This window comes from Rhipicephalus microplus, chromosome 6, assembly GCF_043290135.1.
Source record: "Rhipicephalus microplus isolate Deutch F79 chromosome 6, USDA_Rmic, whole genome shotgun sequence".
NCBI classification, from domain to species: Eukaryota; Metazoa; Arthropoda; class Arachnida; order Ixodida; family Ixodidae; genus Rhipicephalus; species Rhipicephalus microplus.
In genome coordinates, this window is record NC_134705.1 from 88142891 (window position 1) to 88164529 (window position 21639).

At 44.7% G+C, this 21639-nt stretch overlaps 1 protein-coding gene across 2 annotated transcripts in view; it reads left to right on the forward strand.

Moving 5' to 3' along the window:
* Rat1 (5'-3' exoribonuclease 2 Rat1) overlaps positions 1-21639 on the forward strand; it is a 125493-nt gene that overhangs the window by 58295 nt on the left and 45559 nt on the right. For both annotated transcript variants that reach the window (XM_037418983.2, XM_037418984.2), the window contains exons 14-20: positions 6459-6508; positions 6596-6643; positions 10736-10792; positions 11740-11883; positions 13259-13344; positions 20512-20596; positions 20696-20746. In XM_037418983.2, the coding sequence (XP_037274880.2) occupies positions 6459-6508; positions 6596-6643; positions 10736-10792; positions 11740-11883; positions 13259-13344; positions 20512-20596; positions 20696-20746 (521 nt within the window). The remainder of the gene's footprint in view (positions 1-6458; positions 6509-6595; positions 6644-10735; positions 10793-11739; positions 11884-13258; positions 13345-20511; positions 20597-20695; positions 20747-21639) is intronic.

Sequence of the window (21639 nt, forward strand, 5' to 3'; positions counted from 1 at the left end):
CCTGATAATACCATGGTATTGCTCGAATGCTCGCAAAACTCTCTTTTGAAGAACTAGTAATTTTTGATAATTTGTTTGTGTAGTAGTACCCCATACTAAGATACCGTATGTCATTTTAGAGTCAAAAAGGGCATAATATAATTCTATTTGTAACCATTTTGGTAAGACTGGGCTGAGCTTATATAAACATCCAACGGTTTTACTGAGTTCTACCGTTAGTTTTTCTATATGTGTGTTCCATGTCAAGCCTTCGGAAAACCATACACCTAGGAACTTCTGGCTGGTGACTTGCTCTGTCTCTTCGCCCTCAAATAAAACAGTTGAACTATAGTTACGCGGCTTATCAGGTGGAGCAAAAACAATGTATTTCGTTTTACTAACATTTAGTTGCAGTTTATTTAAACTAAGATACGCGGACAACTTTCGTAGGTAGTTATTAACTTGGTGTTCAAGCTCTAGAATGGATGTGCCACTAAAGAATATGTTAGTGTCATCTGCATACATTATTAACTTGGGAGAACATGGGATATCACACAGGTTGTTTATATAAATTATGAACAATAGAAGACCAAGAATTGATCCTTTTGGTACTCCTCTTGTTATGTTTAAGTAATTGGATGCACTTTTGTTTATGCAAAGATATTGATGGCGGTTTGTTAGATAGTCTTTCATTAACTCAAGAGCCACATCACATACACCATACTTGCTAAGTTTAGCCATTAGTACTTCATGACATACCGAGTCAAACGCCTGTCTAAAGTCTATGAACAAACCTAGTGAGTACAGTCTATGTTTGATGTTTGTGATCAGTTCATGTTTAATATTAAGCAAAGCTGCTTCACAAGATTTATTTTTTGAAAACCATTCTGAGCCTCACTGATCACGTTATACTTGTAAAAAAAAATTGTATAAGCGTACACTTATTGCATTCTCAAATACCTTAGATAAAACAGGAAGAACGGATATTGGCCTGTAGTTTGTGAATAGCCGTTTATCACCACCCTTGAAGACTGGGCATACTCTCGCTATTTTTAGGCTGTTTGGGAAAATGCCAGTTTCGAACATTCTATTTATTATATAAACAATCACTGGAGCTACAATATCAACTACGTATTTTAGCGGAGTTGCCTTGATCTCATCAAAGCCAGCGGCTACGTTATATTTAATCTGGTTTATTAATTGTATTACTTTCTCTGATGTCACTGGCAATAGTGACACAGAGTTTATAAGCCCACACTCTTTTAATGTAACACAGGAAGCTATATTGCTATCGTTTTTGTATTCTGCACTGGTGACAAAGTAATAATTCATGTTATTCGCTGCATCACTATCAGATAAGGTACCTGCATTAGTATGAAAACATAGTGGTGGTGGCTCTTTTTTCTCTGACATTAGATTCTTGACCTCGTCCCACACCTTCCTAGAGTCAATTTTTATTTTCGTAAATAACTTTTCATAATATGTTTCCCTCGCATGCTTTAAGTCGGTGTTCAACCTATTTCGGTATTTTTTTAAACTCTGACAACGCCTCCAGGTTTCGTGACCGAACAAATGTGTGGTACATTTTATTTTTTGTTTTAATCATTTTCAATAGCTTTTCATTAATTCACGGCTTCCTTGCACGTTTGGGTTTTGGTTTTCGCAAGGTCATTGTAAATGCTGTATTGTAACATACTCTTAAGTTTTTCAAAAAATGCCTCGTATGCTGCATTTGAGTTTCTTTTCTCAAACACGCATGTCCAATCGACTGATTGAATATGTGAGCTAAACACCTCCAAGCCTGCAGCACGAATGCTGCGAGATAAGGCTTCCACTGTGGTTTCGTCTTTGACTTCGGTAAATGGTCACTTACGTCAGCCGTTAGCAGTCCAGAAAAACAGTCTCGAGAACGAATGTTCGTTACACATATGTCGAGTGAAGTTGCACTTTTTTCTGTTAATCTTGTGGCTTCCGTAATAAGACTGGTGCATGCAAAGGAGTGTATGATTTCAATAAACTTTTAATCTGCAGCGTTACTCGATAACATATCTATGTTGACGCCCCTCATTATTACAAAAGGCATTGAAAATCGACATAGAAAAGAAAGCATACCGTAATTACTCGAATCTAACGCACACATTTTTTCCCCGAGTTCATAAATCGCATGCGCGTTAGAATCGAGTACGAAAAAAAAAATGAATACGGTCATTCTATTCCCATCAGCATTCCAAAATGGCCGCCCCCTACGTACGTCTGCATGGCGCGTCGGCCATTGCTGCCTATGTGTTTCCCATGTGCGGCACTTCGTACGTGTGCTGAGGAGTTCGTCATCTTGGTGTGCATTAGCATCGACGGCATGGAAGGGCCGACTCCAAAAACTTGACGAGTGCACCACGATGCCGCTTTTAAAAGAAAAGTCGCGTGTGCCGAAACGGACTTAAATCGGGCTGCATCGCGATCGTTCGGAGTTCCCGAAACATGCGTGTGGGACTGGCGGAAACAAAAGCAGAATATTGTCGACAGCAAAGATTCACGCAAAGGCTTCAGCGGACCACAGCAGGGTCGGTTTCCGCAAATTGAAGAGCTGCTCGCCGAGTATGTGCTTGAGCAGTGAGCGGCACAGAGGCCCGTGACGACAGAACTGCTCCAAGTGCAGGCTATGCAGTCAGCCTTAGAAAAAGGGCTAATGCGGAGCCAGTTTAAAGCGAGCAGGTGCTGGCTAACTAACTTTATGAAGAGGAAAGGCTTTTCCCTCTGAAGGCGAACGGGCATATGCCAAAAGTTGCCGGAGGAGTACAAAGAAAAGCTTCAGTTTTCAGAGGTTCGTCCTAAACTTGCGGCACAACAACGGCTCCCTGCTTGGGCAAATCGGGAATGCCGATCAGACGCCTCTTTACTTCGACATGCCTGGCACCACAACCATCGAGAAGAAGGGGGCGAAGCAAGTTCGCGTGTTGACATCGGGCCATGGTAAAACTAGAGTGACGGCGATGCTCTGTTGCACGTCAGATAGGCACAAGCTTCCCCCGTACCTCATATTTAAACGGAAGATGCTCCCGAAAGGAGTCTTTTTCCCGAGTGGTGTGATCGTGTGGGCCAAAGAGAAAAATGGGTGCGCGTTGCAATCGATGTCATTTTTTCTTTTTTTCGTCGTGAAAACCGAGTGCGCGTTGCAATCGAGGGCACGGTAGAATCTAGTAAATATGTTACGCTCCAAATACTCAAAAAAGTCTATTTTGTTGCCCATTGGTGGTCGATATATTACTACAACTATTAATTTCTGTAAACAAAGCGACATACATTCAACGCTGCTGTTTATTACTGAACACTCAGAAATAATTGCATGCCTTAATGACGTTTTAGCATAAATTGCTATGCCACCACCTCTACTGCTTGACCGCACGAAACCATTATATGAGTAACCCTGGAAATGTGGCAGTTTTTCCGTTTCTGTTAGCCAGGTTTCCGTGTACATCAAAATATCAAAGCTGTGGGTGATCGAGGCATACAAGTCACTAAGTTGTTACTCTTTATTTCTAATTCTACACGTGTTTAGGTGTAGGATTTTAAACAGTTTAGAATCGCGTGAGAAAGTCTTGTAAAAGTGGCAACATCGTAATAGCTACACGCTTCAGGACTGTCCATTACGTATGCGGCACTCTACAAGTACACCCAGAAGACCGCGCACTACGTTCCTTTTTTCATCTTTTCAGTGTCGCCAATGCATGCAATCCTCAACACTGCTGAGTTTTCATCTTTCCTTGCAAACACTTTGCCTCCCCTCCTGCAGTCCACACGAATTTCCATCATAGTTCCTTCTTTCTTTGTACTGTGGCACCAAGAAGTTGCTTGCCATAGCGGGTTAGGTGCTCATTCACATAAACTCTGGAAGGGGATTTGGAATGCAAGTTGCTTTGCATGTAATTTTGATTTCTTCGCTTTGCTGAGGAAAGCATTTCTCTTTGTTCTACGGATGAACCGGACTATTATGCTTGATTCGTCATGCCGACCAGTAGGCACACGATGACAAACATTGTCAGCTTCCGTTACTTCCTCCTGTATGACTACACCAATTCGTTTGATAATAGCGACTGGTTCACCTTCAAGCAGAATGCCCTTAGTCTCAACATTGTTGGAACGCTGATATTGTTCCAGCTCTTCTAGTTTGTTTGTCAGTTTCATATTTTTGGCACGAAGTTCTCTGTTTTCTTTCAATACTTCCTGTAACTGTTTCGTGATTTCCCCAATGCCCTCAAATTTTTCTTTTAAGCCTCTGATTTCAAGCCTAAGCTCACACTTGAAATCTTCGAAGGCTTTTGTCATTTCTTTAGCCATTGCAAGAGCAAACCAACAGTAAAACAGACAGCAAGCCAACAGCAACGACTATGCAAACAAAACAAGTGACAAATTGTTCGGCAGCAGTGCACACTTCTAAAGCATAACAGGATTTTTCAAGAATGCCGCCTACCTATAAAAGCAAGCACAATATTTAGGTGGCGAATTCTCGTTGCGCTGGCCCTTTTAAGCCGTCGGCACTTCAGGCAGTCCTCGCAAATGTGGGCGTTGCCTCGTCTTCCACACGCCAACACAGCTGATGCAGGCAATACCCTGGGCTCGTGCCGTAAATCCATCTTAACTGAGCTGGGCAGCAGCAGTTCCTCTTGTGGTTCCGACAGCACTGTAAAAACAAGCGCAATATTTAGGTGCTGCTCAGGCGCGCACCGCTGCCTAACTGTGCTGCATCGCGTTTCTTTTTTGTTTTGTTGTTCTTTTTTCTTTCCCCTGTGTTCGCTGTATTTCGGGATAAATCTTGTGCAATAGCAGGGTATTATTCATGTTCCATCTGCAATGATATAGCTAATTTAGAACACATGCTCTGGCGGTGCCCCGTGTTACACTGTGGTGAAGTCATCACGCCGTCCGAATAGGAGGGTGTTATTTCCAGCTCCGGACTCGAATGACAGTTATGGGCAGAGAGACTTGCAGCAGAGAGATTTGGTCTTTCTGTTCCAACGTGGAAGCGGCCCGGAACGGGCTGAAGCGCGTTCCAAAGGGCCTAAGAAAATTTATTCATTCATTCATCTCTCCAGAGTGCCTTTCTGCCAGTGAAGCAATGTCTGGAAACCTCACTTGCAGTGGTCTTCATCGCGAGTCAACTGTAGCGGGACATGCACGCACTTTTCTTGTGCTTTATAAAGCCTGTTTTTCATTTCATAATCGTCATTATTTTACTGTGATCGTGTCTGAAGTGTGCAGTGTTCGTTGTAAAAAGTAGGGGATTTTGAAGATTGTTCACTTTATGTGGACGCGGTTTCAATGGGTAGCACAGGGAAATCTTAAGTGCAGCGAAATATGGTCGTTATAACTAGATAGGTTATTGTATTTGGGATCGTTAAAATTGTGTTTGACTGTACTGTGTATAGTTCTTCAAACATTGAGTTTTTCGTGATTTTTTTCTTTTTTTAAAAAAGCACATCCCCCATCACAGCGGTTTTGAAAAGCCAGTCAATATGTGTACCAGTGCATGCTCACTCCCCCCACCCCCTACAAAAAGAAAAAAAAAAAAAAGGAAGCAGAATAAGTTGCAACCTAAGTAATGTAACTGGGAGGCATTGAAATGCCTTTTACATTCAGAAGAAATGTCATTGCCTATGGTCTGGTATGTGCCGGACATTGAGCGATTTCTTTACAGTCAACTTTGGGGGAATTTTATTTTGATAATTTTTTTTTTGATGTGCTCAGATAGAATCATAAAGAGAGGGATCAGTACATAAATGTTGTGTTGCAGTTATTACAGCTCGACAAAGGGTTTAGAAATCAGACTAGACTTATAACGCGATCAAGACAAATGAGAATGCATGCAATTTATTTACAGAATCCTGTAAAGAAATATTAGTGATGTGAAGGTTGATACACGCAGTAGACTTTCATTAAAAGCAACCTGAACAGACCAGGAAAATATGTTTAATTTACTGAGATATGAATAGGGGTGCAGAATACAAGCACAAAACCAATTCCACCAGAAGAACTTTTTCCATTTAAGCAGCAGTTCCGTTAAACAGATTTATGTTTACTGAGAGTATAATGTAATATGTAACGTCAAGAATTACAAAGAATTTCAGTAAATCAAAATGTTAAAGAGGGACACGTGCATTTTCTGTCCCCAAGAATAACCTCAAAAAAAGGATTCGTAAGAGTGTGCATCGTTTTGGACGCTTTGCAACTTGGTTATTTACTGTTGTTTCACCCTACGACTTTCCAGACTCATAAACCTTGTTGTGCATTTCGCAACCACTGTCAGCACGAAGTTTTGTTGCACTGTTGTGGAGAAAAAATACACTCACAGGTCGAACTCTTTCGGGCTGGCTTACAATTGCTGTACAATGTGCCGAATGAGTAATCTTTAGTACATTAAGTTACTTGTGACAGACATTGACAGACATTTAAAGAGCCCATTCTTGTCTGGCTTTTTCGTGCAGAGCTTGGAGAAGCGGAAGATGAAATCTTCAAACGCCGTCAACAGAATGAGGTATAGTGCGCTGTGCATGTCCCTGGCTTTTTTTAACTAGGCTGTGTATTTGGCTTGTCTGACTCGGTCCTGTATCCCGGCCTGCAGCTCAACTACAAGCGCCGCGAGAAGGAGAAGAAAAGGAGGATGAAAATGGCAAGTGTGCTTCTGTGTCTGCATTCACTGGTAGCCTACTGGGAAACTTCAAGGGTTTATTTTTAAAATGGCGCAAGTACAGTGGGGTCACTTTGACATATACTCAGACCTAGGTGTAAGCTGAATATCGTGGTAATTTGTAGGGGAAGTCGATGAAAATTTCGTTCAATAGCAGAATCATAGGCTCGTGCAAATATTCGAATGCCTCAAAGATTTGGAAGAATATTGCCATATTTGAATTCACTTAGATTTGAATTTGAATTTTTAAAGTTTCGAATTAGAGTAGACTCTCAATAAGTAGAAATCTGTTAAACGAAACTACTGCTTAAACGGAACTATTGCCTCAGCAATGCTTGGTTTCGGACTTGTATTCTGCACCCATATTAACCTCTCAGTAAACTGAACTCCTGTTAAATGGAACATATTTTTCTGGTCCCTTCAGGTTCCATTTACTCAGAGTCTACTGTATTTCATGTGAATGAATAAATGTATATTAACTCTTTTGTTACCATGCCTATTCAAATCAATCACTGGTGATCGACGCTTTTGTATTGTCAATTTCGACATGTTAAATTTTTCTCGTGCACCCAGCACTTTCTACTACTTAGTCCAGCCACTTAATTTTCAGAATCAATTTGAATTTGCCCGTTTTGGCAACATATTATTTTTCGGCAGGCCTTTGCTTGAACCAAAGTGCATGTGTGTATTGTTGGAAAGGTGCAATAGAAAAGCAAACTTGACAGAAAGCCGTGCCCCTCGTGATTATGCTACAGTAATATCGAAGTTCTGTAATGAAAAGAACCTTTGCAAGCCAAACATCGAATTAAAGTCGCCCCTAAGACGTCATCACGCGTGCATGGGTGTGCACCAGCACTGCAAAACACATGCTCTGCTCGAAATTGTCTTGCAACCCTACCTGAATTGAGCGAGGACGAGCTTAGAGTTTGAGGATGGCAGCATCTCAAGTTCAAGTTTTATGCCGATGATGTTCTTCGTCAGCCTGAGACATCCGCGGCCGCTCATAAGTTTGTTTTATTTACATCCTCAAGTTGTCTCCTCCACCGCAAGTGCATATAGCTTCTGCTCCTTGTGCACAATCTTATAGCTACTCTGGTTATGTGCGTGCTCCACGCTTCGCAGAGATGCGTTGCGCTGGCACTGGCTGCAGAGCTTCTCCTAACAACAAGGAGGCTTCCAAAGCACATCTTGGCCCTGACTATGGAGCAGTGCAAAACCTTTTAGAACTGCAGGCGATAGTGTCCTTTTTGTATGGTATACGCGAAAATCCTCAGAAATATGCTTGGATGCATATATTAGAGTGTCAACCTATGCAGAGAGGGGTGGCTCGTGGAAAGACGTGACGCTAGATGAACTAGCGAAGTTCATTGGACATGTCATTTATAGAGTGATTATTCACATCAGGGGTATCCATCTATATTGGAACACCTGGAGATTCTTATCGCAAGAGAACAAAAGTGTACTGAGAAAAGTGCGAGTAGACTTGTCTCTCACGAAAAATCATGCCATGCTTCACCGCATGGCACGAGCAACAAAGCAGCACCTCGATTCTGATTTTCTTGGTCTGTGTGAATAGAAACATTTTGTAGAGCATTTATTATTTTTTATACTGTTCCTGGGTCATTTATCTACAAAATGTATATTAAGAGTTTTTTTTGTTTTCAATATTTTTGCACATATAGTGTGTTTTATTGCACTCTTTACCAGCTGGCAACGGAAAATTCCAAAGTATTTAAAATTTTATTCATTCTAAAATGTTTTTGTTGTTTACAACATACATTTTTTTGGAAAGAGCATTTAATTTGGCAAAGTTTAGTATGCTGCAATGGGTGCTGGAGTACTTTTCAAACTGCAAAAGCGATCTTTCCAAGACATATGAAAAACAATTATTTTCGCGTGGTAACGAAAAAGTTAATCTACACATAACCACCTGCAAAGGTAGCTTTTCTGCAGCACAGGGATGCTAAGCTGTGAAAAACATCTATTCAGAAAAAATTCTCGCAGCCACAAAGCTCCATGTCAAAATCAAATGAGCATATTACCATCTCATCGATTAATGATTTTTCAAGCTTAATAGCTTTTTATACCAGCTTATATGCTCTAAGTATAGTTATAGCTATAGTTAGTGCTCTAACATATTTTACATGTTATCATTGCATTCTACCAGAAGTCAAATCCTGGTACTATTTGTAACATTCCACGACAAGCGGGCATAGACCCAAAGCACAATCTCTTTATTCTTCTTCCTCATCTTCCCCCCTGTTCCCACCAAATCTGTCCTTTGTAGTACCGGCCCACTACACTCTCCCCGCCTTTATTTCATCTTTTCACTCTAAATAAGGGATGATGTTGGAAATGGCTGCTATTTCCATCACACCGTTTTCCGTCATGTAGCTGATGGTCTTTAGTGGAGGGACCCACAAGTTTTGTGTTAGTACCACCATACCCTTTCACACCAGAACTATGTCACCTAGTGCTATCGCGGGATTGTTTGAGCAATGACGTTTGTCAAGTGCTCTCTTCGTAGCTTCTCTGTGCTTCCTTTGCTGCTCAAAAGTTTTCTTCGTTTCTTAAAAGCAAAGCTTCTCTGCTGTGCCAAGTGTGTCATCCGCAGGTAAATAAGCAGGTTCCCAGAATACGGCATACTGAGGGCTGCAACCAAGTGTGGTTGTATCTGACCTGTTGTCGTGTGATACAGCTGCTTGTAGGCAACATTTTCATCCTCCTGGAAATCCTGCGTACTCACTTATATATTGTTTGATATCTCGGATGACACGCTCCGCTAGTCCGTTAGCTGGTGGGTGGTAAGGTGCTGTAAACTTGAGGGTAATGCTTCTTTCTTTTGTCCACTTTGCAAATGTCTGGCTCTTGAACGTGGATCCATTGTCGGACACAACACCCTTCAAACCTTTAAACATGTCTCTTCTCAGGAGAGATATGACAGTAGCCGTATTTTCTTTTCCTGGCTTGGCAGCTAGCATCCAGGAGCATTAATCAATGCACACTAAAAAAGATTGCGTTTTCTTCACTCCTTCGCCAGTTAGGCAAAATTATAATGGACGGTTTCAAATGGGACATTTGAGTAATGTGGAAACATCGTGCTGTCTGTCTTTTGCTTACATTTTGCTTTGTTCAGTTAACATTTCTGACATGAGCTAGTGCAATTGCCAATGCAATGTAAAGTTGTTTCCACTTCCCTTGAACCAAAAAGGATCGTGTTTGCACAGGCCTTGTTTCGATTTTTTATAAAGACTGCAGGTCTTCTGGATCATGACAAATAGGCTAATTTTTCTGTATAACATGTGACATGTACCATTCAAATTCAATTTGAATTTATTCGACACAATCACTATTCGCTCTGAAGCTGAAATTTACTATTTTCACAAGCCTAGAGAATCGTCATTCAGGAGGGTCAGTACGGACAAACTTATTACACTTGGACATAAATATTAGCGACAAGTATGCAACAGTTATCAGATGTAAATGTAAATCTTAGAGGCTTATGGAACAGGTACTTGCATATAACAAAGGTATATATATCTACAGTGCAGGGCACAGCTTTCATATACACCGGCCAATTTTGGCTGTACGATGTTGACTTGATAAGAAAGAACATCATCGAAAAACAAAGCTTAAGGAAGGCAAAAAATATAAAAATAAAAATTGGAAGGACTACATAGTAGAGCTGCATGTTGCATTTTTTTAGTGTTTCTATTTATTTCACCCCATGTTATTCACAACTTTGTTCAACTAGTTTTTCAAATTTAATCTGCTGGGAGCATATGAACAGAATAGGTAGGACAAGTGCTTTGGAGTGGCTGAGCTATCACACAAGTGAATGTGCGTTAATGTAATGTAACGGGCATTACCTACTGCAGAAGTGGAGCGATTAAGCCAAACTATTTCTATGCGCACTTACAATACATATGTATAGTGTAAATAACATATGATAATTCGTAGCTACTGACATGTGTTTACTTTCTGTAAAGTGAAACTGATGTCGATGTCACTTTGTGTAGAAAGTGTCGCTTATTGCTTGACCAACGCTCACATTTCATCCTTGTTGGCTTTCAGGAGGCTGAATCCGAGGCGAGGCCTGCATGGACACCAGGTGGACAGTTTGCCCCAGTTGTAAGCACAGTATTCCTCGTGCCAGTGAAACATTTATTGTGTGAACTAGACATGCTTCAACCAATTTTGCAGCCATTTTTTTATTGTTATTGTAACATAGTGCATTCAGCATGTCTTGCATTTTGGCACTTTCTCTTCTAGCCTTAATGCCTCATTGTTGGGATAGTTTTACTATGTATGGTTGCAGGGCTTGGCCATTGGAATGCAAGAGTCGGCCCATGTGGTGGTCACCCCGTTGTTTGGTTAACAGTGGGGGTGCTTGGCAATCAGTTGCCATGACGAAGTGCGATTGATCACCTCGAAATCCTATGCTGTCGCAGTGTGGGCTCATCATTGTGGTAGCGCTTGGAGCCCTTCGCTGTTGCAATCTGTGACTTGTATAACAAAACCAGCCAGCCGTGGTTTTCCAGCACTCACTTGTGCCATCTGCCTCTTCACGGGCCAATTATTGCACTTCATTTGCAGAGCACTGTACATTGAATCCGCACAATCAAGGTGTTTCATTTTCTTGACAGAATCTGAAAAATCGGCCGTGGCACGCAGCAAAATTCTAGTTGTTGCTATATATCTCCATCAAAAGCAATCATTATTTGCCCAATTGAATGAGTTTATTATTGTTAATAGTTGCCCAAGTTTCGCCAATCAGTTTCTAGGCTAATTCGCTTTACAGTGCATACTGCAGTCAGCGTTGAACTGCAGTTATATCAGAAATGATGTGCCATATGCACCATGATGAGCCATACAAGAAGTGTGCGTCATAAAGGTGAAATCCATGATTTTTGTGGTAAGTTTTGAGCTTGTGTAACAGCTGGTGGGCTTGAACTGCATAAATAATTCTGGGTTTATCATTTTTTTTTCCCGGGTGACTGTTGCATTCATTGCTTAGCTGTGCATGGATACCTTTTACTTCACTGAAATTCTGAATGATCCAACTTGTGTGCTTAAAGGCTGTCGGGCAGCACGTTGCGCCTGTGCAAAACGCCAGGCAAGAGGCCCACGACATGCGCCGACAAGGAATGGAGCATCGCAGGAACCTCAGTGACGGTGGAGGGTCCAACGCCAACGGTCGTCTCGAATCTATGCTCAAACCTGTAAGCGAGCCAGCGTTCATTTGTACTTTTGTTTTGTGCGCTTGCTGTCTGTCATATCCATTTGAGTGCACTGGAAGATCGTAGTGTAGCAAGGTCGAGTGCTGTCACGAATGCTGTCTGTACTCAAACCTTGATATGAAGAACTCGTATACAAGAAAATATCGGGTATAACAAACTAAGCGGAGAATAGTTTTCTCATAGATACAATGTTACGAATTATCAGACATAACGAAGTATTTTCGTGGCAGATGTGACTTTGTTATAATGACGTTTGACTGTATCGAGAGGCTGCCAATTGTCCCAGTAGCATGTCTTAGGTCTGGTTATGTATCATTCTCACCATACACTCATGACTTCTGTTCAAGGCCTTGAAGTGAACTGTGTGGTTCCATGATAAGTTTGAGCACGTATAGCAGTTGTTAGGCAATTAGAAGCACCTTTTTTCATTGGTAACTTGACACAAGGAAAAAAGAAGGCACTAAGAACATGCACATGCTGTTCTCCAATACAGTAATTTAATACTAATTACCCTATATACTTTTGCAAGAAAAAGATATCATGCATTCGAAGCGGTGTCAATTAAAACTCCTTTGGAGGGCTCCTCACTTATTCTGGACAAAAAGAGAAAAGAAGCAGGTGCTTGTTAAAGTCCGTGATCAAATGAAAACAGTGGACTTTCCTGTAATTGAGAGTATAGATGTAAGCATAAAATACCTTCTGGCAAAGGAGATTGGTTTGTCACGCTACACGATGCCATTTCTTGACGGAAGCAGTGCAACATTCGTGCCGTGACACAAAGAGCTGCTGGCAATTAAAAAAAAAAAAAAAAGGTCAAGCAACCTTTTCTCACCACTTAGCAGTGGCAGTCTAGCATATGATACTCTTTATTCACCTTTGGAGCATTGTTATTGCAAATGATGAATAAAACTTCAGCATTTACAGCTTTCGTGAAATAGTGAACCAATGTTGAGAACTCGGAAACAATATTTTTGAACTTTTGTAGGCAGTAGATGGGGCATGTAAAGCAGCACAATGTTTTGGTTGCTAGAGGTTGTATCCTCTTAACTTTTGACTATTGGGTGATTGCATCCTGTTCTTGTAACGATGCCCGAATGTTACTTATTTGAGTGCCCGTATAATGGCTCAGGCTTTTGGCTTAACACGGCTTGAAGGCCGTCAACAATTGTAGCTAAAAACATTCCATGCTTAATGTTAACACGCATGGAAAGTGCAGTTTTCCTGTGAAATACCAATGCAAATGAGTGTGGATGTTAGCAGAAAGAGTCGTGTGTTCTTGATGCTCTCAAGTGTGCTATTTTTCTTTCTGTGTGGAAATACATGCACAGGCTGTGCACATTCACTTTGGTTTGCTCAGGCCCACAGTGACAGTGACGTCCGTGGAGAGAAGCGTAAGCATGAAGACACTTCGGATGAAGAGGAAGAGCCCCATGATGAAGTGCGGTAAGGGGAGATGCGGGTCGAAAAACTCGAGGTTTTCTCAAAATTCCAGATTTTTTTGTTTTTGCCTGTTTTGATAAGATTAGTACCTTTACTGTTATGAAAAAAATGATACAGCTCGAGACTTAACTGAAAATGCTTTAAAATTGCATCTAAAGAGCACAAGGTGCCTGTTAAAAGGTCGAAAGTGTGCAGTATTCTAGCACCTTGCCGCCATTAATGCGCCGCCGCTCGCCATTGTTGACCGCATGAGTCGAAGAGTCGAGCCTCACTCTTCAAATGACAACAGTTTCTCTTGCTGATGCAGCGCAAGAAATAATAGAAAGAAGCACTCTTCTGCGTGTTTTTCGAGCGCCGCGACTGGCTTATCACATGGTAGGAATCGGGGACCGCCTTTGGCTGCTGCGTGCCTGTATGTGCTGTGAAATCTATTTGCAGGGTCCATGTCTTGTCGAGCAGAGCAGCTGAACAATGCTTTTCTCGTGTAATTATCTCCGTTATGAATTAAAAAAAGCTTTGCTCACAAGTGAATGCCGTTGTGTGGCGCGCTCTGTAGGAATAGGCTACGAGCAGCTGGTCCGATTTGCGGCAGTTGTTGGCTTGCAAAAGCCAATGCATCAAAAGTCATTTACACCCGTCAGCCGGAAAGTTCGTGATCCGGCAATGGATGACGTCAGCGCCAATCTTGAGAGGTTGAAAGAGCTCGCAGTGAGAGAACTTAGCAGGGACGACATTACCATTATGTACGACGGTATGTGGCAAAAACATGGCTGCAAAATGGCATGATACTGGACTTAGTTTGGATTTCGCAGTCCTGTAGAACTTCTTCCTAGCTTGCAGTTGGCACAAGGCTCTGCCAGATGGAGCACAAGTTTGGCAAGCATTTCATGGCCCTGTCTGTGAGCGAAATGTGTGTGAGGAGTCGGCTCAAAAAACCCGAGAGGGACAAACTCATGGTGCTGGCGTAATTTAGTCGCAGTGGCCACTACAAGAAGGATTGTTCTTTTTGGTGTGCAAATTTTGTCTGATTTAATGATATCTTTCATGAATAAAAACTCATTTTTAACTTTAAAACTCGTTTTTCTCGAAATACAAATTTTGCCATTTTTTCCAATGTGCCCCTCCTTTTTCGGGCACTTCTAGTGCTCGGATCTGCATGAAATTTTGGCCAATTTTTTTCAAGGTATGGCAAATGCAATTATGTAGTTTTAATTTCAATATTTTATTGTATAATAAAAAATTGTATGTAAACCTTTACTAGAGTAGGTGAAATATGGAATTTTTACGTATATCATTTTTCACACGTATTGCATATTTTGTATGTGCTTCCTAATTAGTTATTTGCACTCCACACTTTATTTGAAGCATTATGAGCTATGAATGGTAAAAAATTACAGAAGTTTAGGGATGAAAAGAGGGGGGGCGAAAGGGTTAAGGTTTTCACTTTGTCATGTTGCAGAGCTAAAAGTGTGTAACTTGCAAGAAAACTATTTATATTGCTACCTGTAGGCTGCCACAAACCATAGTGCGAATGCGCGTGTGCGCCCGACGAAGAAGATGAGGCTCGCTGGCTGCTCGAGCTCGGAGCCAGACTGGCCAGTGCTGCAACCGCTCTTGCCAATATATTTTTCGAATATATTCGCAATACTTTGTCTCGTTACTCACGTAACATATTTGGTGGAGGTGGAACGATCCCCGTCCTCACCACGCAGCTCCGCAGTGGCCGCATCCTCCAGCTTCCCGCCATGGCTTCCAGTGACAACGCGTCCGCTTCATCATCTGCGGCTTCTCCGACAACCTTTGTCGCCGTCCAAACACCACGTGATCCCGGGACATTTTCTGCGCAACCTGGCCTCGACGTCGACAAATGGCTTCGCCTTTATGAACGGGTCAGTCAAACTCACCGTTGGGACCCTACCATGATGCTCGCTAATGTTCTCTTCTACTTGGACGGAACCCCGCGTGTCTGGTACGAGACAAATGAGTCCGAACTCACCAGCTGGGACACGTTCAAGGAGAAGCTACGTGACATCTTTGGGGACCCGACCGGTCGCCACGCAGCTGCACGACAGGAGCTGGCTACCCGTGTCCAGTCGCCAACTGAATCGTATGTGTCATACATCCAAGAAGTTCTCGCTCTTTGCCGAAAAGTGGACGAGGCGATGTCTGAGGCTGAAAAGGTTGGACACGTTTTGAAGGGGATCGCGGACGACGCCTTCAATTTGCTGGTGTACACTAACGTCTCGACCATCGACCGTGTAATTCAAGAATGCCGCCGTTTCGAAACAGCAAAAAGCCGTCGGGTGCGCCCTCCTTTTTCTCGGTTGCCAAACACGGCGGCTACGTCCACCTGCTCCGATTCTACCGTCACACCGCCCTTTGAGCAGAGTGTAACGCGTATCGTTCGACGGGAACTTGAAGCAGCAAGTCCAGCGCCGCTTCAGCCCACTTCCTTCGAACATACGATACCGACAACCCCCGCGATCTCCGTTATTCAGGCGGTCGTACGACAAGAATTCGCCAACCGCGGGTTCCCTGATGCTTGCCCCATCTCTTGCCCCTCCTCCAGACCAATTCCCACTAATGCACCTCGACGTGACCCATTTGTTGCTCCACGATCTCGCAACCCGGCGGAATGGCGAACTCCTGACGACAAACCGATCTGCTTCCGGTGCCACCGCGTTGGACATGTCTCCCGCTACTGCCGTGCCTCCTGGACGCCGCCACATAGGAGCCAGTTTTTCGCACCTTATAGCCCATATGAAGATCTTCGCCGGTATTCGTCCAGCCGTACCGCCCCTGCTTTCGACACGTCTAACAGCCGCCTTCCTGCTCGTTCTCCGTCCCCTCAACGCCGTCGTTCCCCGTCGCCCCAGCCACGCCGCCATCACTCGCCGCCTAACTTTTCATCGTACCCGACGGAAAACTAGACAGTGCAGCCCCTGGAGGTAGTGCTGCATCATCCCTGTCTGAACCAAACCCTCCATTGACGCTTCATACGAACAAAAATCTTGTCGATGTACACGTGGACGGTATTTCTCTGTCGGCACTAGTCGATACTGGCGCTCATGTGTCCATAATCAGCGTTCATCTTTGTCGCCGCTTAAGAAAAGTACTCACGCCCCCTGCTACCGAAGCTGTACGTGTGGCCGATGGCGGCACTGTTCCTGTCATTGGCATGTGTACGGCTCGCATACGCATCGCCGACCGTTACATCCCTGTTCTATTCACGGTGCTCCAGAACTGTCCTCATGACCTCATCTTAGGGATGGACTTCCTGTCGACCCATTCTGCTCTGATCGACTGTTCCGCTGGTACTCTTTGCTTAGACCTTCCTCTTCAGCCGGATATTCACCCTGAACCTCAACACGGCCTTTCTGCCACAGACTTCCTCCGCTTACCGCCTAAAGCCCTCACATTCACCGAATTCGCCACGACCTCACCCGTATTGGATGGGAATTACATCGTCACACCGATTCCTGATGTCCTACTGGCACGTGACGTCACCGTCCCTCACTGCATCGTAACTGTAGCCTCCAACCGGACCCGTCTACCCGTCATAAATTTCGGCTTCACAAAGCAAGTCCTCCCTGAAGGCATCCTAATTGCCACGTTGCGGTCCTTAGCCGATGATCACGTCACCACTTTCGCAGCCGACGCATGCCCCAATTTTCCTTGTCGCCCACTCGATGCCACATGCCTCGACATGTCAATACGTCCCATGATCGACCCTGACCTTCCCCCAGCGCAATCAGCCGCTCTCGCACGCCTTCTAGCTTCCTACCGTGACATCTTCGACCTTGACGACCGCCCACTCGGCCAAACTTCTCTTGTAAAGCACCGCATCAACACCGGTGATGCTGCTCCCATTCACCGTCGACCGTATCGCGTGTCCGCGTCGGAGCGCCAGATTATTCAAGCTGAAGTGAATAAGATGTTAACTAAAGGCATTATTGAGCCCTCATCAAGCCCATGGGCGTCACCCGTCGTCCTGGTTAAAAAGAAGGACAACACATGGCGTTTTTGCATCGATTACCGGCATCTAAATCGAATCACCAAAAAGGACGTGTATCCTTTACCACGTATTGATGACGCCCTCGATTGTCTCCACGGCGCACGCTACTTTTCATCCATCGACCTTCGTTCTGGTTATTGGCAGATTGCCGTAGACGAGAAAGACCAAGAAAAGACCGCCTTCATCACTCCAGATGGCCTATACCAATTCAAGGTTATGCCCTTCGGCCTATGCAATGCCCCCGCCACGTTCGAACGTATGATGGACTCTCTGCTACACGGGTTCAAATGGTCAACATGCCTGTGTTACCTAGACGACGTCCTCGTATTTGCACCTACGTTTGAGACCCACCTTGAGCGTCTGTCGGCCATTCTCGACGTCTTCCGCAAAGCTGGCCTCCAGTTGAACTCCTCGAAGTGTCACTTCGGCCGCCGACAGATTACCGTGCTGGGCCACCTTGTCGATGCTTCTGGTGTGAGACCGGACCCTGAGAAAATTCGTGCCGTCACGAATTTCCCAGTACCCCAATCCGCCAAAGATGTCCGGAGCTTTGTGGGACTTTGCTCCTACTTTAGGCGGTTCGTGAAAGATTTTGCGGCAATCGCCCAACCACTTACCGATCTTTTGAAGAAAGGCGTTCCATTTTCGTGGGGGTCCACTCAAGCTGCCGCCTTCTCTCACCTCATAACACTTTTGACGACGCCCCCTATCCTCGCCCACTTTGACCCATCTGCCCGAACTGAGGTCCGAACTGATGCCAGTGGTCACGGTATCGGAGCCGTTCTCGCCCAATGCCAACAGGGACACGACCGCGTTATCGCGTATGCTAGCCGCCTCCTTACACCTGCAGAGCGTAACTATTCGATCACAGAGCGAGAATGCCTTGCTCTTGTCTGGGCGGTCTCAAAATTCCGTCCATATTTATATGGCACTCACTTTTCCGTCGTCACCGACCACCACGCGCTCTGCTGGCTTTCATCCTTAAGAGATCCTACAGGTCGACTTGGTCGCTGGGCTCTGCGACTGCAAGAATACACCTTTTCTGTGATATACAAGTCTGGACGCCTGCACCAGGACGCCGATTGCCTTTCTCGCTATCCAGTTGACCCATCGGCCACCATACCTGACAACGACGCCTGCGTGTGCTCCGTTTCTCAACTGAACCACATAGCCGACGAGCAACGCCGTGATGCAGCCCTACGAGCTATCATTGAGCGCCTCGACTCCTCCCCATCGAACCGATCCTATCGCTCGTTCGTACTCCAGAATGGCACATTATACCGGCATAACTTCCATCCAGACGGCCCATCTCTGCTGCTTGCCATACCCAAACACCTCCGCTTGGCTGTACTCCACGAACTTCATGACGTTCCTACTGCCGGTCACCTGGGTGTGTCCCGCACATACGACCGGATTCGCCGTCGCTTCTATTGGCCAGGTCTGGCACGGTCCGTCAGAAGATACGTCGCGGCGTGTGAGGAATGTCAGCGCCGCAAAACACCATCGACGCTTCCGGCTGGGCGCCTTCAACCACTCGATATTTCTACTGAACCTTTCTTTCGCGTCGGCTTGGACTTACTCGGCCCTTTTCCTCTGTCTTCTGCTGGCAACAGGTGGATAGCTGTGGCCACAGACTACGCCACACGCTACGCAATCACACGCGCCCTTCCAACAAGTTGCGCCACTGACGTCGCCGATTTTCTTCTACACGACGTGATCTTGCAACATGGTGCTCCACGCCAGCTGCTCACGGACCGAGGCCGCACATTTCTATCGAAAGTCATAGCGGACATTCTACGCTCTTGTGCAACACGCCACAAGCTCACTACGTCGTACCATCCGCAAACAAATGGCCTCACAGAACGCCTGAACCGAACCCTAACTGACATGCTTGCAAAGTACGTTTCCTCAGATCACTCTGACTGGGACATCGCTTTACCATACGTGACATTTGCCTACAATTCTTCGCGCCACGACACGGCTGGTTACTCCCCTTTTTTCTTGCTGTTCGGCCGCGAACCCACATTACCCCTCGATACGACGATTCCGTTACCAGCAGCTCCAACTTCACAATATGCTCTGGACGCCATCAGCCGGGCCGCCCACGCACGCGAAACCGCTCGTGCTCGCCTTCTGACCTCCCAAGCAAACCAACGGCGTCGGTACGACCAACGACACCGCGATGTGCACTTTTCGCCCGGTTCGTTGGTTCTGCTGTGGTCTCCGACCAGGCACGTTGGCCTGTCTGACAAGCTGCTCTCTCGGTACACAGGGCCCTACAGAGTGCTTCGTGAGGTGACTCCCGTCACTTATGAAATCACTCCTGCTGCCTCGCCGTCTTCATCCACCCCTAGGGCCAGCGACATCGTACACGTCGCACGCCTGAAGCAGTACCACTCGCCCAATGATCTTGACATCTAGATGCGCCGAGACGGCGCCTTTGCCGACGGGGGTTATGCTACCTGTAGGCTGCCACAAACCATAGTGCGAATGCGCGTGTGCGCCCGACGAAGAAGATGAGGCTCGCTGGCTGCTCGAGCTCGGAGCCAGACTGGCCAGTGCTGCAACCGCTCTTGCCAATATATTTTTCGAATATATTCGCAATACTTTGTCTCGTTACTCACGTAACAATATTTTTGAAATCAGCATAAATAGTTCCTTAAGCAGATCAAGTTTCATTGCTCTAACGTGAATATTAAAAACAAAGTGTCTTCGAGTAGCATCTCCCCTTAAAGCGTGCTTGCTCTCAGTGCCCTGGCTACATCGAGCTCTCTAAGTACGATTTCGGCGAATTTTCGCTTTGGCATAATTTGTTATTAACAAGTTTACTTGCCTGACTCGCATATATTCTTTTTTTTTTCGCTTATTTTAGGGCTGCAAAAAAAGGGGCTTTGCAAATTATGCCAAAACTTTGCCGGCGCATCCTCGCTAACATGTGCAAAAGTCATTGCACACGAAAAAACTCATTCAACTTGACCTTTAACACAAAACTTGCCGATCAAAGGTGGCAGCAAGGTACAGAAGTACCAAGAAACTGATATAGCAATAAACCACTGCAAAATCATCAAACGTAGGAATGAACACTCATCTCAGTGATGAACACTTATGATGCGCTGGCGAAACTGGGCTCATGGCTGTTGCTCGTTTCAATGCAGCCTTTGGGAGGACGGCTGGAGGGAGCGCTACTACGTGTCCAAGTTTGACATTGGGCCCGACAATATAGCCTTTCGTCATGACGTGGCAAGTGTTGTTTTTGTTCTTTGTTGCTTTTCTTCCTTTTCTTTATCTTCTCCCAACAGTTGTGGGCATTGGGGTAACTTAACATCGATGTTTTTGCAGGCTTCCGCCTACGTTGAAGGCCTCTGCTGGGTTCTTCGCTATTACTACCAGGCAAGTGCATTGGGACTGTTTAGATACCCAGTTAGGTGTATGACCACTCGTCCTACGCAGCAGAATTGCCAATTCTGCTTATACTAAGCAAATTTAGACTTCTTTTGTCACGGATCCACTTGTAGAATTTTCTAGTCACTTGTCACTTTTTCAGGACTTATTTGTATTTGTCCAGCAAATATAGTTGTTTCAGTGATCATCACATTCACTCATAGCGCTTTTGTCGGTGACCTTGAGTGGAGTGTTGGCGGCAAACACGCGTAGTGGGAAGTGAACGAGTAAAATTAATCATGCACCGCAAACATGCATTCAACCCAAAGGAGGCAATGATGAAAAGTAAATATATGTGCTTTCATCACGGTTGCGCATAGTTTCGCTGTACAAAATAGTACAAGTGTTTTTTTCAACTGTCCTTTGTATTTGAGTGACATTTTACAGTATAGGCAAATAAAAATATTTTCAAGAATGGGAAAATTCGTTAACTTTTGGTTCTTTTAGGCTCCTTCGTGAAATTTGCGTCGCTGTTTCGTGGCTTCTTCTGCGGTGATTACCGTATTTACGCACATGATTTGCGCCGTCGCATAATTTGCACACCCCTAATATTTTTTCAGCTTTTCGGGGAAAAAAAATATTTACTCGCATATTTGACACTTCCCGACCCACCCAAGCCAGCTTGCCGGCGCGTGCATCTTTGGACCTTTCGATGCATGTTTCGATGCTTCGGCCGGGTGCGCGCCTGGCTGAACAGATTAACGCAGTTAGACAGGCTGCCAGCGTGAAGTCCCTTTTTCCACGGACTTGCCTCGAACTAGGGTCCCTGGAATACCGCACCGGAACACAAACCTGTTGACGGGTCACCGAAACTGCTCGAGTGTTTGCCTCCCCTTATCTCT